We start from the raw sequence: 14,663 nt of genomic DNA on the forward strand, positions 1-14,663 counted from the left end.
ACCTTTCGGTCAAACCAGTCCACGCTGGCCACAATCCCAAACTATAACTATTCCCCCTGCCTGCACTTGGCCCGTATTCTGCCAAACAGTTCTTGTTCATGTGCTTATCTAAATGTCTTTTTCAACATTGTAATTGTACCCACGTCCACCACTTCCTCTGAAAACTCATTCCACACATGAACCACTTCCTGGATAAAAAAAAATTTGCCCCTCATTTCTTTTTTAAACCTTTCTCGTCTCACCGTAAAAATACGCCCCTAGTCTTGAAATTCTCCTCCCTAGGGAAAAGATACCTGCCATTCACCTTATCTGTACGCCTCATGATTTTAAAAACTCAGTAACACTACCCCTCAATTTCCTCCATTCCTGTGAAAAAAATGTCCCAGCCTAACCATCCTCTCCTTATAATTCAAGCCCTCATTCCCAGTAACACCCTGGTAAATCTTCTCTGAACCTTCTCCCGCTTAATAATATTCTTCCTATAAGAGGCCTCACCAGTGTCCTGAACAACCTCAACATGACATCCCAACTCCTATACTCAAAGGTCTGAACAATGAAGGCAAGCATGCTAAACGCTTTCTTAACCACCCTGTCTACCTGTGACGCAAACTTGAATGAATGATGTACATTAACCCCAAGCTCTCTGTTCTTCAACACTACACAAAGCCTTAGTTTTATTCATATTAGTTCTGCCCTTGTTGTTTTACCAAAAATGCAATACCTCACAAATATCCAAATTATTCTCTCCTTTTTTTAAATAATGGGGTTATATTTTTCACCATCTGATCTGTAGGAACTGCTTCAGAGTCTATAGAATTTTGGAAGATGACTGTCAGTGCAGCCAATATTTCCAGGATCACTTCCTTTAATACTCTGAAATATAGATTATAAGATTCAGAGTGATTTGTCAGCCTTTAACTGAGTTCATTCCCATAGCACTATTTTCTTTGTAATATCGATTTCCTTCAACTCCTCCCACGCACTAGATCTTTGATTCCCTACCATTCCTGGGTACTCTCTTCTATGAAGACAGAACCAAAATATGTTTTCAATTCAACTGCCATTTCCTAGTTTCCCACTATAATTTCCTTTTTTGTCTTTACCAGTTTTATATATCTATTATTTGGATCAAATACTACACCTAATATTTTTGTAGGCCTATAGTTGAGTCATCACTTTGATTTTTCTGCCAGACAGTAATGAATAGTCCTTGTACTTCAGGCATACATTCTTTAAATATTAGCCATTGTCCACCATCATCCCTTTAAGTAATGTTCTCAAATCCGTCATTGCCAATTTGCACCTCATTCCTTCATAGGTCCCTTTGTTTACATTCTAGTTTCTGATTCAACTGCTTTACTCTCCACTAATGTAGAATTCTCTCACATTTTGTTGGCTCTTCCCCAAGGGATCCCACAAAACAAGATGGTTAATTAACCCTTTCTTTTTAAATAGTATCCTGTATACATTTAGTTCCTCAACATATTGGTCGAAAAACCTGTCACACACACTGTCCAGAAAATTTTCCTCCACAATATCAGTGTGAGTTTGATTTGTCCAATCTATATGTGAATTAAAATCATCCAAGACACCATTTTCTGCCCCAAAGTGTTTCCTATCTTCACCCATACAGATTTCACATGATGATCTTCTGAGGCAATATCCTTCCTTGCGATTGCATTGAAACATCCTTTATTAGCAGCGCTAACCCACCTCCTTTCCCTTTTTGACTCACTTTCCTAAATAATGAATACCCCTGAAGGTTCAGTACCTCTAATTGGTCACCTTGCAGTCATGATTCTGTAACTGCAACTATATTGCAATCTTTCATATCTCTATACACTGCTAATTCATCTGCTGTATTACAAATGTACCACACATTTGCAATGGTGGCTCAGTTGTTAGCACTGCTGCCTCACAGCACCAGGTTCCCAGGTTTGATTCTAGCCTTGGGTGACTGTCCACTCACTGAACTTGTCTAAATCACCTAGAAACCCTCTGCATCCTCCTCACAATTCATAATCCCGACCATTTATGTATCATCAGAAAACTTGGACCTTTGGTTTCTCATTCAGGTCATTTATATATGTTGTGAATAGCTGTGATCCAAGCTATTGTGGTAACCACAAAGTCATGGCCTGACACTTGGAAGGACACCCATTTATTCCCACTCTTTGTTTCCTGTATGTCAACCAATTCTCAATCCATTCACAAGTTCCCTGTGTCTGCGTGGTTTTCCCCTAGGTGCTCTGACTTCCTCCCACAATCCAAAGATCTGCAGGTTATGTGAACTGGCCATACTAAATTGCCCATAATATTCAGGGATGTGTCGTGTAGGTGCATTAGTAAGGGGTAAATCTAGAGCAATTGGGTAAGGGAATGGGTCTGGGTGGGTTACTCTTTGGTGGGTCGGTGTGGACTTGTTGGGCTGAATGGCCTATTTCCACACTGTAGGGACATTAAAACGCAAAGTTTTTATGGCCGTGTTAGTCACCTTACCTTTATTTTGCACTGTGGTCCCATTTGTTTTTCTCTCTTTTTTTTCTGCCTTCCACTTTTGCTTCTTACTTTCCTGTCTTCTGCTTTTATTCTTGTTTCCCCCCCTCCTCTGTCTCCCTACTCACATTCCTGCCATTTTAGCTTAAACTCCCCCGATAGCACTGGCAACATCCCTCACTAAGGACATTGGTTCTAGTCCTGTCTAGATGATGCTTTGACTAGACCCACCTTCCCAGAACTGGTCTTAATGCCCCAGAACGTGAATCCATCCCTCCTACACAATTCCTCCAATCACATATTCATGTGATACATCCTGTTATTTCTGCTCTCACTAGCGCGTAGCACTGGTGGTAGATCTGAGATTACATACTTTGAGGCCCTACTTTCTATATATTCTGTTTCTAGGACCTCAACATTTTCCTTTACCTGTGTCAAAAAAGAAGCCACCGTCTCTGCACACCTTCCTTCCAACCTCACATCTGTTACCAGCCTCCTCTCAGTAGGATTTGATTTGATGGTGTCAGATGCAATGATGAAATTAAGCAAGTTTGGGGATGGGTAGGTGAGCTGGCTAAAGTTACCCACAGAATTTTCCAGGCCTGTCTGATGACTGGGGGCCTGTAAAATTCTGTCCATGACTGCAGAATTGGTGATTCATTTCTGTTCATTTACTTGGCTCACTGTTTAGACCACAGCTTCCTGCTGATAGTCAATATTCAGTCCTGACAGTTGCCGCTTTCACAGGAGAAGCAGTACTGAATTATGAAAATGTCCTGACACTGCTCTGTGCAATGAGTTTAACCTGCCTGACCAGATTTGATCAAAGGATACACCAGATTTGCATGTTGGTCAACAGGCAAAGTTTGTTGCAGTAATCACCAGCATTAATAAGTCTTGCTGAATATTAAAAATAAAAATTTGTGGAAGCTTTTCATTTTGTATTTAAAATCTAAATTTCAAAAATATATATTAATTATTTCTCGTGGTTTACAGCGGCATTGAAGCAAATAGTGGCTATGTGAGTACAGACTTCGCAACTCAAAACAATGTCAAGACCTGCAAATTTCCGTCACCTGACCTCAGGTAAAACCTTTCTTATTCTGGAGTTGGCTTCTAACCAATCACACAATCAACAAATACAATAAACCACTTAGTTTATTGTGTTGTGCAGCTTTTTAGAAGAGTTTTCCAATTAGACCTATTGCCCTGCTTTTACCCCATTGTAGACCTTGGACTTTCCATGAATTTATCTATTCCCTGTTTGAATTTGCTGCTTTTAGGTGGTGCATTCCAGATCATATCTTGCGGTGTAAAGCAAATTACCCAGATTTTCCGATTAGGTGCGGAAATCCTATGCCCTACTCCAATCGGGCAAAAGAATACCTCTTTTGTTTTTGATCAGTTCTGCCTTGTGACTATCCTGGATAGGAGCCTCCTGTTGTGAAACAGTACAATGCAGGAATGCTTGCAGCCAGCAGCAGAGAGGATGACTGTGGAAACTACCATTCACGGATTCTAACTGCGACTGTGGAAGCTTCCACACCAAGGTAGCACCGGTGATGCTGCAAGTATTGCACACTAGTGCTCCTAATATAATAGAGTGCAGTAAACAGCTATAACTGCAGCTAACAAGCTGGGCCCAACCAGACCCTTTTTTTGAAACCGCAAGTTTATCAGTGAACCTGTGGAAAAGTACTTACCCGTCAAGTATGTCCACAAACTCATGTTATAATTCCCAACTTCCCTGTCTCCCAGGAGCTCTCTTGAATCTCAGCCACGGTTGATTTATCGCTTCTTGGGGTGAGGCAGGGTATTAATACCCCATGGAGTCGGTGCAGTGGGGGAAGGGGATTTAGAAATTGATGAAAGGATAGAGCAGGTCACCCAGTCTTTGTGAAAGAGAAGGAAGCTGGGTTTAGGTCACCGAACCTAATGACAGGCCTGTAATCTCCGGGAACTGGCTTTTAGCAGTCAAGGAGAAAAGATATGGTGGATATTAAACAAAATTCTGTTTAATTTTCTTTCTGAATTTTAATTTATCCTTCGTAACAATTGGAGAGATGGAGCAAATGGCAGTGTCGCGACTGTCAGGACTAACCTAATTGTGGGTGACACGGTGGCACAGTGGTTAGCACTACTGCCTCACAGCGCCAGAGACCCGGGTTCAATTCCCGCCTTAGGCGACTGGCTGTGTGGAGTTTGCACATTCTCCCCGTGTCTGCGTGGGTTTCCTCTGGGTGCTCAGGTTTCCTCCCACAGTCCAAAGACGTGCAGGTTAGGTGAATTGGCCGTAGTGTTAGATGAAAGGGTAAATGTAGGGGAATGGGTCTGGGTGGGTTGCGCTTCAGCGGGTCAGTGTGGACTTGTTGGGCCGAAGAGCCTGTTTCCACTATAAGAAACCTAATCTAATTGCATAAGAAAGTTATTTCCCAATTCTGGGCGGCATAGAGAAGTTGGCAAAGGGCCTGTTTCCATGCCGTAAACTTCAATGAAGCCATGACTGATGTAGAAAGCAGTGTGACAACATGTCGAACAAATGGCAGGAGTATAAGGAAGGAATGGTTTGAAGCTGGAAATCATGTGCTCATATCTGAATGAAGGCACTCAACCAGAGTTGGAAACCTAATGTTGGGTCCTGATGAGAAACCCCACCCAAAGCATTAAGTGACCATCCTGTTATCTGAGAATGATTGTGGTATTACTGTCTCAGCCTATCTATCCATACGCATGTTTCATTCAACAGGCAAACAATCCAACTTACCAAACTCAGTTGACCTAATGAGAAGATAGCAGCTAATAGAAGCGCTTTTTATTTTGCTGCTGTACATTGCTAGTAATGTTTGAACCAGAAGTTGTTCCATAATAGATTTCCCACTTGTGAAGATCTGAATCGCGCTGTGTTTCAGTCCCTTTCATGCCAGGAACAAATAATTACTTTCCATGAATTCATGGACACTTACTTCTTTACTGAATTTACTTTGACTTTCTATAATGAATCATTCTGATTTTTGTAATGTTTATGCTCATATACCATTCACCTGACCCAGCCTGCCTTCAAATCTTGGCTCGTCCATTCCCCTGACTGGTGATGATCAGACTGACGCCGATATTCTCGCATTCGTTCGAGCAAGACAAAATCTCATGCAGAAGAAAGGTGAGATCAAAGAGTGAGTGCACACCTTAAGAAAAGGGTCGGGAGAGAGTGAACAAGGGCAGCAGAGGAGCCACGCAAAACTCCTAGGCCAACCCTGACTAAAGGCAGTGGGAAGTCACCTAATTTTAATAAATTGGGCAGGTAACCAGATGAATAAGGACACGCCTCATCTTCCCATTGGCGGAATTCGGATATACAATGCAGCAGAAGGCATTGGCCTCCTTTCAAAATGAGCTGACAAATGTTCAGAACAATTCTCAGATTTTCACTGATCTAGTCCACAGCCCATCAGATGTGCTGCACTAGTGCTGGATATTAAATGCCTGAACTATTAGATCTACCCCAAATAAGATCTACCCAGAACCCACCAGAAACACCAGGATGCAGTTCATAAGTAGTCCAATTATTCAAGAGTATACTAGAAAGGTTATGGATTTTCACTCACTTTGTCAATACTCATAATTCAAATGTTTTGTTTTAAAGAAACAGTGTTGATGATTTCTCACAAATAACTCCAATTATATCTATTCTAAAGTGAAGGAAAGCACACTTTCTATCAAAATAATGTAAATTAAACTGCATATCACCATACAGTGTAACAATGCATCTCACATTACCAAATAAATCATTTTAATTAAGTTCTTAGCATATTTAACTGCATTGTCCTGTGCTCTCTGGTGATTTTCTTTGCTTTTCCTACCACTTTTAACAAGGTACAGTTTGGTTTTATGCTTTACCATTTACTGTGCAGTTTGTTAGCAAAATGCCATTCAGTTTCGGGTAAACAAAGAGGCAGTTGGTAGTACAGAGCTTAAATATTGCTGAAAAGGAAGACATGTTGCTGATGCTTTTCATCTTGCACTCGTAAGGACAAATGTAAAAATGCCAAATTTCAAACAATCACTATATTCATAGGATTCCTATAGTGTGGAGCAGGCCATTCAGCCGATTGAGTCCAGACCAACCCTCCAAAGGGCAGCTCACCCAGACCCACCCTCCTACACTATAACCCGGCATTTCCCATGGTTAATCCACCTAACCCATATATCCATGGACACTATGGGAAAGCACGGTCGGTCCACTTAACCTGTACCTCTTTGGACTGTAAGAGGAAACTCGAGCACCTAGAAGAAACCCACGCAAGCACAAGGGGAATGTGCAAACGGCCCTCAGACAGCCGCCAAAGGCTGGAATCAAACCCAAGTCCCTGGTGCTATGAGGCAGCAGTGCTGACCATGAGCCACTGTGGGATTGTCTGTGAGGAGTTTGCACATTTGCAATAACTACAGCAGAAAAGAGGTGCTGATTAGTTGACAAGTGGACTTTGATCATGAGAAACACTCGAGGGCCACATTCTGGGCTTGATTGATACTTTGGCAAAACATATGTCTTTTCTACAATATTTAGGTTCTGTGAAACCAAGCAATGATTTTGATCCGGTGATGATGAAGAAGCATTTTTGTGATTAGGAGCTTGGCTGTTTGCTCACCTGACCAGCTCAGTGCAGAAGTAAAGTGCATCGAAGCTATTCTGCAAGACAATAGCTATGCTAATCAGATAATTATGATCTCGCACAAACTCGCAAATGGACCAAAGGTCATCTAGTTTAGAAAAGTAGATGACCTTTTCAGATCTACCTGAAATTACTCTGGAAGGACAAAGTATGTCAAAAATGTATTCTTCAGCAACTCATCTTTTTTCCAGCAATACAGGGTAGTTTATTCCTGTGTCAGATCACAGATGAGTAAGGTAGCAGAGCAAATTTAAATTTATCATTTTACATTGCCAATTTATACCCTAAAAATATTATTTCATATGTTGGGGTGGAGTTTGGACATTTTTTATCCAAAAAAACAAAAAATAGGCAGCATTTTCCTTTTCTGTTCAATTTTCTCTAAGGTAAATTGTAATATATCTATTGCTGCCTTGAGATCACCTAACAATGCAGGCTTGTAATCTCTCTCTGATCTGTATGGTTCAGTTACACACTACTTCTGTAACCGAACCTTTAGGACCCTGCTAGCAATAGGGGGAAGTGTTTTGCAAGGGTTTAACATCTTGGAGGGCACTAAAAGAGTGCACTTCAATGGGGCTTATCCATCTACAGCACTCAGACTATTACATACAATAGCACTGCAGTGTGAATTCTCATTAGGCAAAGAGGAAGGATTGATAGCTTGGGATGCAAGAAAACAATCAGATTATTCATACATTGAGAATATTTCCTTTACACCCACATCTGATTTTTCCATTTGCCCAGCTGATATCTGCCTGTGAACAGATGGTGTTATCACCAAATGGTTCAGTGCCTCGCTATCTAATCTGTCACATGCTTCTAGCACTGCGTAAACAATAGCAATGATTACAGAAATGAAAAAATTAAAACAAGCAACAAACATTAAAGGATTGAAGAAGCTAACATTTCTTTTGAATCTGATGGATCATTTTCCTTCATTTACTGTTCTTGCCAGTCTTAGACCATAAGACCATAGACACAGGAGCAGAAATTGGACCATTCAGTCCATCGAGTCTGCTCTGCCATTCAATCATGGCTGATAGGTTTCTCAACCCCATTCTCACACTTTCTTCCCGTAGACCTTGATTGCCTCAATACTCAAGAACCTATCTATCTCAGTCTTAAATAAACTCAATGTCCTGCCCTCCACAGCCTTCTGTGGCAGTGAATTTCATAGATTGATCATTCTTTAGTTGAAGAAGTTTCTCCTTATCTCTGTTCTAAAAGGTCTTCCCTTTAAGGTTGTGCCCTCCAATCCTAGCCTCTCCTACCAATGGAAATATCTTCCCAACATCCACTCAGTCCAGGCCATTCAATACTCAATGTTTCAATTAGATCCTCCCCTCATCCTTCTAAACTCTATTGAGTATAAACCCAGAGTCCTCAAACGTTCCTCATATGTTCAGCTTTTCATTCCTGGGACCATCTCATGAACCTCCTCTGAACACGGTCCAGGGCCAGTACATCTTCCTGAGATATAGGGCCCAAAACTGTGCACAATACTTCAAATGTGGCTTGACCAGAGACTTATAGAGCCTCAGATGTATATCCCTCCTTTAAATTCAAGCCCTCTTAAAATAAATGCCATCATTACATTTGCCTTCCTAACTACTGACTCAACCTGCAAGTTTACCTTGAGAGAATCCTGGACGAATCCTAGAAAATAGTCCATGCCTGTATTCTTCCTACCAAAAGGCATGACCTCACATTTTCCCATATTGTACTCAATCTGCCACTTCTTTGTCCACTCTCCTAACCTGTCCAAATACTTCTGCCTGCCCATCTCCTCAATGCTACCTGTCCCGCTACCTATCTTTGTATCATCTGCAAACTTAGCCAGAACGCCCTCAGTTCCTTCATCTAGATCATTAATGTATAAAGTAAAAATTTGTGGTCCCAACACTGAGCCTTGCAGAACACCACTTGTCACCGGCTGCCATCCTGAGAAGGATCCTTTTATCCCCACTCTCTGCTTTCTGCCAGACAGCCAAGCTTCTATCCATGCCAGCACCTTGCCCCAACACCATAGGCCCATATCTTACTCAGCAGCCTCCTGTGCAGCACCTTGTCAAAGTGCCTTCTTGAAGTCCAGGTAGATAATATCCATTGGCTCTCCTTGGTCTAACCTGCTCGTTACTTCCTCAAAGAATTCTTGCAGTTTTGTCAGGCCTGACCTTCCCTTGATGAAACCATGCTGACTTTGCCCCATTTTACCAAACACTTCCAAGTATTCAGAAATTTCATCCTTCATAATGGATTCCAGGATCTTAACCACGACTGAGGTTAGACTAATCAGTCTGTAATTTTCCGTCTTTTGCCTGACTCCCTTTTTAAATAGGGATGTCTTGTCTTCATTAACTATCGACATTTGTGCTTTGATATGTGGGGTCTTTGGGACCTTGGCTGCAGTGGTTTGGAACTAAGGTTCAGATTCTGTTGGACAGTAATTCTATGTCTTGATTTTCATGACAATAGTGTGTAGCCAAATGTTCTGAGACAATTCACAAGAGTATAGATAGGTGAAAACTGGTACCACCCTAAAGAAGGAGACGACAGGCAGATGACCCAAAACTTAGTCAGCAAAGTAGTTTATAAGTGACACTCTCGAGATGAAGAGAGAGCAAGATAGAAAAAACAGAGATCTGGCTTCTGTCCAACTGAAAGTACAGATTCCCAACGGTAGGGTGAAGAAACTAGGGCATGCACGAAATTAGATTTAGAAAAATGCAGGTTTCTCTGAAGGTTGTATAGTTGAGGAGGCCTACAGAGATGGGAAGGGTTAAGGTGCCGTAACGTTTTGAACACAAGGATTAGAATTTTAATCGGGACCCTGTATGGGTCAGCCAGTAATCTTTGTGAAATAGGAAATACTTCCAGATTTTTAGAGAAGAAAGAAAATATATTAATGAAAGGAATATTAAAACAGATTATGAAAGTGTTTGCAAGAATAGAAAAGGAGGTGAGTAACAAAATTAAAACTTGATCCCTAAAAAGCAAAGATATTTTCATGAGGGATAGCAGAAATGTGGATCAAATATTTTGCATCTGTCTTTCCAGTAAAAGATTTTAATTATATACCAGAAATAGCCATGAGGCTAATAAGAGTAAGGAACTTAAAAGATGCAATCTTCCCAGTCAATGAACGACATTGACTATGGTGAGAGATTTGGGAGGATTGTGTGAGGTGTTGAGCCAGGAACCAGGAGCCAGGAGCTCAATGCCAGGAGCAAAACGTTGTGTTTTTCACAAAAGTCTGTATATCCAGACAAGATTCTCACTCAGTAAGATGCCTATTAATGACGTTTCTCACTCATTATTCCTCTCATCTTACCTCATTAATATGTAAGCCTCTATTCTTCCGCTTAGTGCATATAAACTAAATGACAAGAATTGGTGACACAAAAGATGAAATCTATATGGACTTCAGTAAGAGGAACTTTGGCAAGCTTCCTCAAAGTAGACTGGTTAGCAAGGTCAAACCACATGGAATACAGCGAAAACTCACCATTTGGATACAGAATTGGCTCAAAAGTAGAAAACAGAGGATGATGGTGATGAAGGGTTGCTTTTCAGACTAAAGGTCTGTGACCAGTGGTGTGTCACAAGGATTGGTGCTGGATTTACTGCTTTTCGTCATTTATATAACTGATTTGGATGTGAACATAGGAGGTATAGGTTGTAAGTTTGCAGATGACACCAAAATTGGAGGTGTAGTGGACAGCAAAGAAGGTTACTTCAGAGTACAACAGGAACTTGACATGGGCCAAGGGGTTGCAGATGGAACTTAATTTAGATAAATGCGAGGTGCTGCATTTTGGAAAGTCAAATCAGGGTAGAACTTTACACTTAATGGTAAGATTTAAGGGCGGCACAATGGCTCAGTGGTTAGCACTGCTGCCTCACAGCACCAGTGTCCCAGGTTCGATTCCAACCTCAGGTAACTGTCTGTGTGGAGTTTTCACATTCTCCCAGTGTCTGCATGGGTTTCCTCCAGGCACTCCGGTTTCCTCCCTCAGTCCAAAGATGTGCACGTTAGGTAAATTGGCCATGCTAAATTGCCCATAGTGTTAGGTCCATTAGTCAGAGGGAAATGGGACTGGGTGGGTTACTCTTCGGAGGGTCAGTGTGGACCTGTTGGGCCGCAGGGCCTATTTCCACACTGTAGGGAATCTAATCTAATCCTGGGGACTATTGCTGAACAAAGAGAGTTCCTTGTAAGTGGAGTCGCAGGTAGATAAGATAGTGAAGAAGACGTTTGGTATGCTTTCCTTTATTGGTTTGAGTATAGGAGTTGGGAGGCCATTTTGCAGCTGCATAGGACATTCGTTAGGCCAGTTTTGAAAAATTGTGTGTAATTCTGGTCTCCTTCCTATCCGAAAGATGTTATGAAACTTGAAAGAGTTCAGAAAAGATTTACAAGGATGTTGCCAGGATTGGAGAATTTGAGCTATAGAGAGAGGCTGAATAGGCTAGGGCTGTTTTCCTTGGAGGGTCAGAGGCTGAGGAGTGACCTTGTAGAGGTTTATAAAATCATGAGGGGCATGGATAGGATAAATAGACAAGATCTTTTCTCTGGGATCGGGAAATTCCAGAACTAGAGAGCACAGCTTAAGGGTGAGAGGGGAAAGATTTAAAAGGGACCTAACAGGCAACCTTTTCACACAGAGGGTGGTGCATATATGAAATGAGCTGCCAGAGGAAGTGGTGGAGGTTGATACAATTACAGCATTTAAAAGGCATTTGGATGGGTATATGACTAGGAAGGGTTTGGAGGGATATGCACTGGGTGCTGGCAAATGGGACTAGATTAATTTAGGATATCTGGTCGGCATGGATGAGTTGGACTGAAGGATCTGTTTCGATGCTGTACATCTCTATAAAAGACAGAGTGGAGTTCTCAGTGACTCTGGGTCACTACTTGCTCCTCTGGTCTTCAATCTTCTACACTGAGCACCAACATCTCAGGGCATGCTTCAAGGGCAGTGGGCTCACCATAGTCCCAAATGCTGGCATCCAACACATGCCAGCCAAAATGCATCATCATGGCACATTTCTAATCCACTTAGGGTATGCTTCAGCACGTCAATGCTGCAGTTTGGAATACACCAGCAACTACCATTGGAGTGTAGCTGAGAGAACTTTGCATTCGGGCAGTCAGGCAGTTCACGTTTTTCACCAGGTTGCATTTCAGGGCTCTTCGATTCTTTTCTTAGCGCTCACTTACTTAGCACCTCCCTGGATGTTCACAGCATTCCTGCTATATCATTTCTTATCTTTTAGTTCGTTGACCCCTCAGTCAGAGCAAACAAGTGCACAATGATTCCGTGGGTTCATACAGTACTCCAGTAGTTCTGAAGATGTATTTAAAATCTATACTTTCCAGCATGATGATAGTATCAAATAACATGAGAGAGGTTATTCTCAAAATGAAGATAGGACTTTGTCTCCACAAGTTCTGTGCAATGGTCACTCCTACCTACCTAACCTGGACAGATGCATCTGCAAATCTTTGTTGCACATTGCCCAATTTAGTCATTTCAAAATGGTTTAAATCAAATCAGAATTCATACTTTTGAATGCCTCTTACCACAGTACATGGAAACATAGAAAATAGGTGCAGGAATGGGCCATTTGGCCCTTCGTGCCTGCATCCCCATTCAATATGATCATGCAATGTCAGTGTCCCATTCCTGCTTTCTCTCCATAGCTCTTGATCTCTTTAGCTCCAAGGGCCATACCCAGCTCCCTCTTGAATATATTTAATGAACATGTTTGAGTTTCTTGAAGAAGTAACAAAGAGGATTGATGAGGGCAGAGCAGTAGACGTGATCTATATGGACTTCCATATGTGTTCAACAAGGTCTCCCATGGTATACTGGTTAGCAAGGTTAGAGCTCATGGAATACAGGGGGAACTAGCCATTTGGATACAGAACTGGTCGGAGGTAGAAGACAGAGGGCGGCGGTGGAGGGCTGTTTTTCAGACTGGAGGCCTGTGACCAGTGGTGTGCTACAAATGATGAAAAGTAGTGCTAGTCCACTACTTTTCATCATTTATATAAATGATTTGGATGTGACCATAAAAGGTATAGTTAGTAAGTTTGCAGATGACACCAAAATTGGAAGTGGAGTGGATAGTGAAGAAGGTTACCTCGGATTACAACGGGATCTTGATGAAATGTGCCAATGGGCTGAGGAGTGGCAGATAGAGTTTAATTTAGATAAATGCGAGGTGTTGCATTTTGGGAAAGTAAATCTTAGCAGGACTTATACACTTAATGGTCAGGTCCTAGGGCATGTTACTGAACAAAAAGACCTTGGAGTGCAGGTTCATAGTACCTTAACAGTAGAGTCACAGGTAGATAGGATAGTGCCTTGAAGAAGTTTTCCTCCTCTCTCTACAAGAATCTCAGGGAGTCCCTCTCCCACTGCAATTCCCAGGTCATTTCCTCTGCCCTGAAGCTCTTCAACCATGTCATGAAACAAACCCACTACCACAGCCACATTTGCTTCCTCAGTGCCTGTCTCCGTAACCAACTCATCCCACACGGACTCCGGACCACCTTTAAACCAGCAGAGTTCGGACCCGAACAGGACAAACAGTACAGACTACAGATTCAAAAACACCAGCAACGGTTCTCCATCAAGATCCTCCGCTCCACGCTTTCAGCAATGCACAGAATTGCAAAGGACCCACTCTGTACTACATCCTCAGGAGAATTCATACTCTCAACAAACAGTATTTCAATTCCATCTCAAACATAAAAAACTGTAAGTACAACAAACTTTTATCTACCCACCTCCATAACCAGCGCTCCTCAAACATTCCAGAAGATTCCCCTGGCCTCGGAATCTACACAGAAACCATTAGCCATGCGGCTGATGCAGATGCCACCCCCACGCTGATTGATTATGTCAATTCCGGCCCCATCATGGCCACTCCCACAACCACTCCCACCCCTCACAATTCCTCATGCATCACGTGACATCACTTCCGCCCCTCACATCATCACTGATGTCACATGCTCAGTGACTTCCGCCACCCCTACTGCCGTGGTCACCACCACTTCCGCCCCCACCAGCGCCACTTTCCTCCAGACCAAAGGAGTAGCTATGGGCACATGTATGGGCCCCAGCTATGCCTGTCTCTTTGTTGGCTACATAGAGCAGTTGATCTTCCGTAATTACACCAGCACCACTCCCCACATCTTCCTCTGCTACATTGATGACTGCATTGGCGCCACCTCGTGCTCCCGCAAGGAGGTTAAGCAATTCATCAACTTCACCAACACATTCCACCCTGACCTTTAATTTACCTGGACGGTCTCTGACACCTCCCTCCCCTTCCTAGACCTCTCCATCTCCATTAATGACGACCGACTTGACACTGACATTTTTTACAAACCCACCGACTCCCACAGCTACCTGGATTACACCTCTTCCCACCTTACCTCTTGCAAAAATGCCATCCCGTATTCCCAATTCCTCCACCTCC

General features: G+C 42.4%; 1 protein-coding gene across 2 annotated transcripts in view; it reads left to right on the forward strand.

The window, feature by feature from the left end:
• Window positions 1-14,663, forward strand: part of kif6 (kinesin family member 6) — a 565,092-nt gene that overhangs the window by 534,037 nt on the left and 16,392 nt on the right. The window contains exons 20-21 of one of the 2 annotated variants that reach the window (XM_043687249.1): window positions 3,493-3,582; window positions 5,547-5,653. The exons of the other annotated variant lie outside the window; for it this stretch is intronic. Coding sequence (XP_043543184.1) covers window positions 3,493-3,582; window positions 5,547-5,653 — 197 coding nt within the window. The remainder of the gene's footprint in view (window positions 1-3,492; window positions 3,583-5,546; window positions 5,654-14,663) is intronic. 2 annotated transcript variants of the gene reach the window in all.

The sequence above is a fragment of the Chiloscyllium plagiosum genome, chromosome 3, assembly GCF_004010195.1.
Source record: "Chiloscyllium plagiosum isolate BGI_BamShark_2017 chromosome 3, ASM401019v2, whole genome shotgun sequence".
NCBI lineage: Eukaryota > Metazoa > Chordata > Chondrichthyes > Orectolobiformes > Hemiscylliidae > Chiloscyllium > Chiloscyllium plagiosum.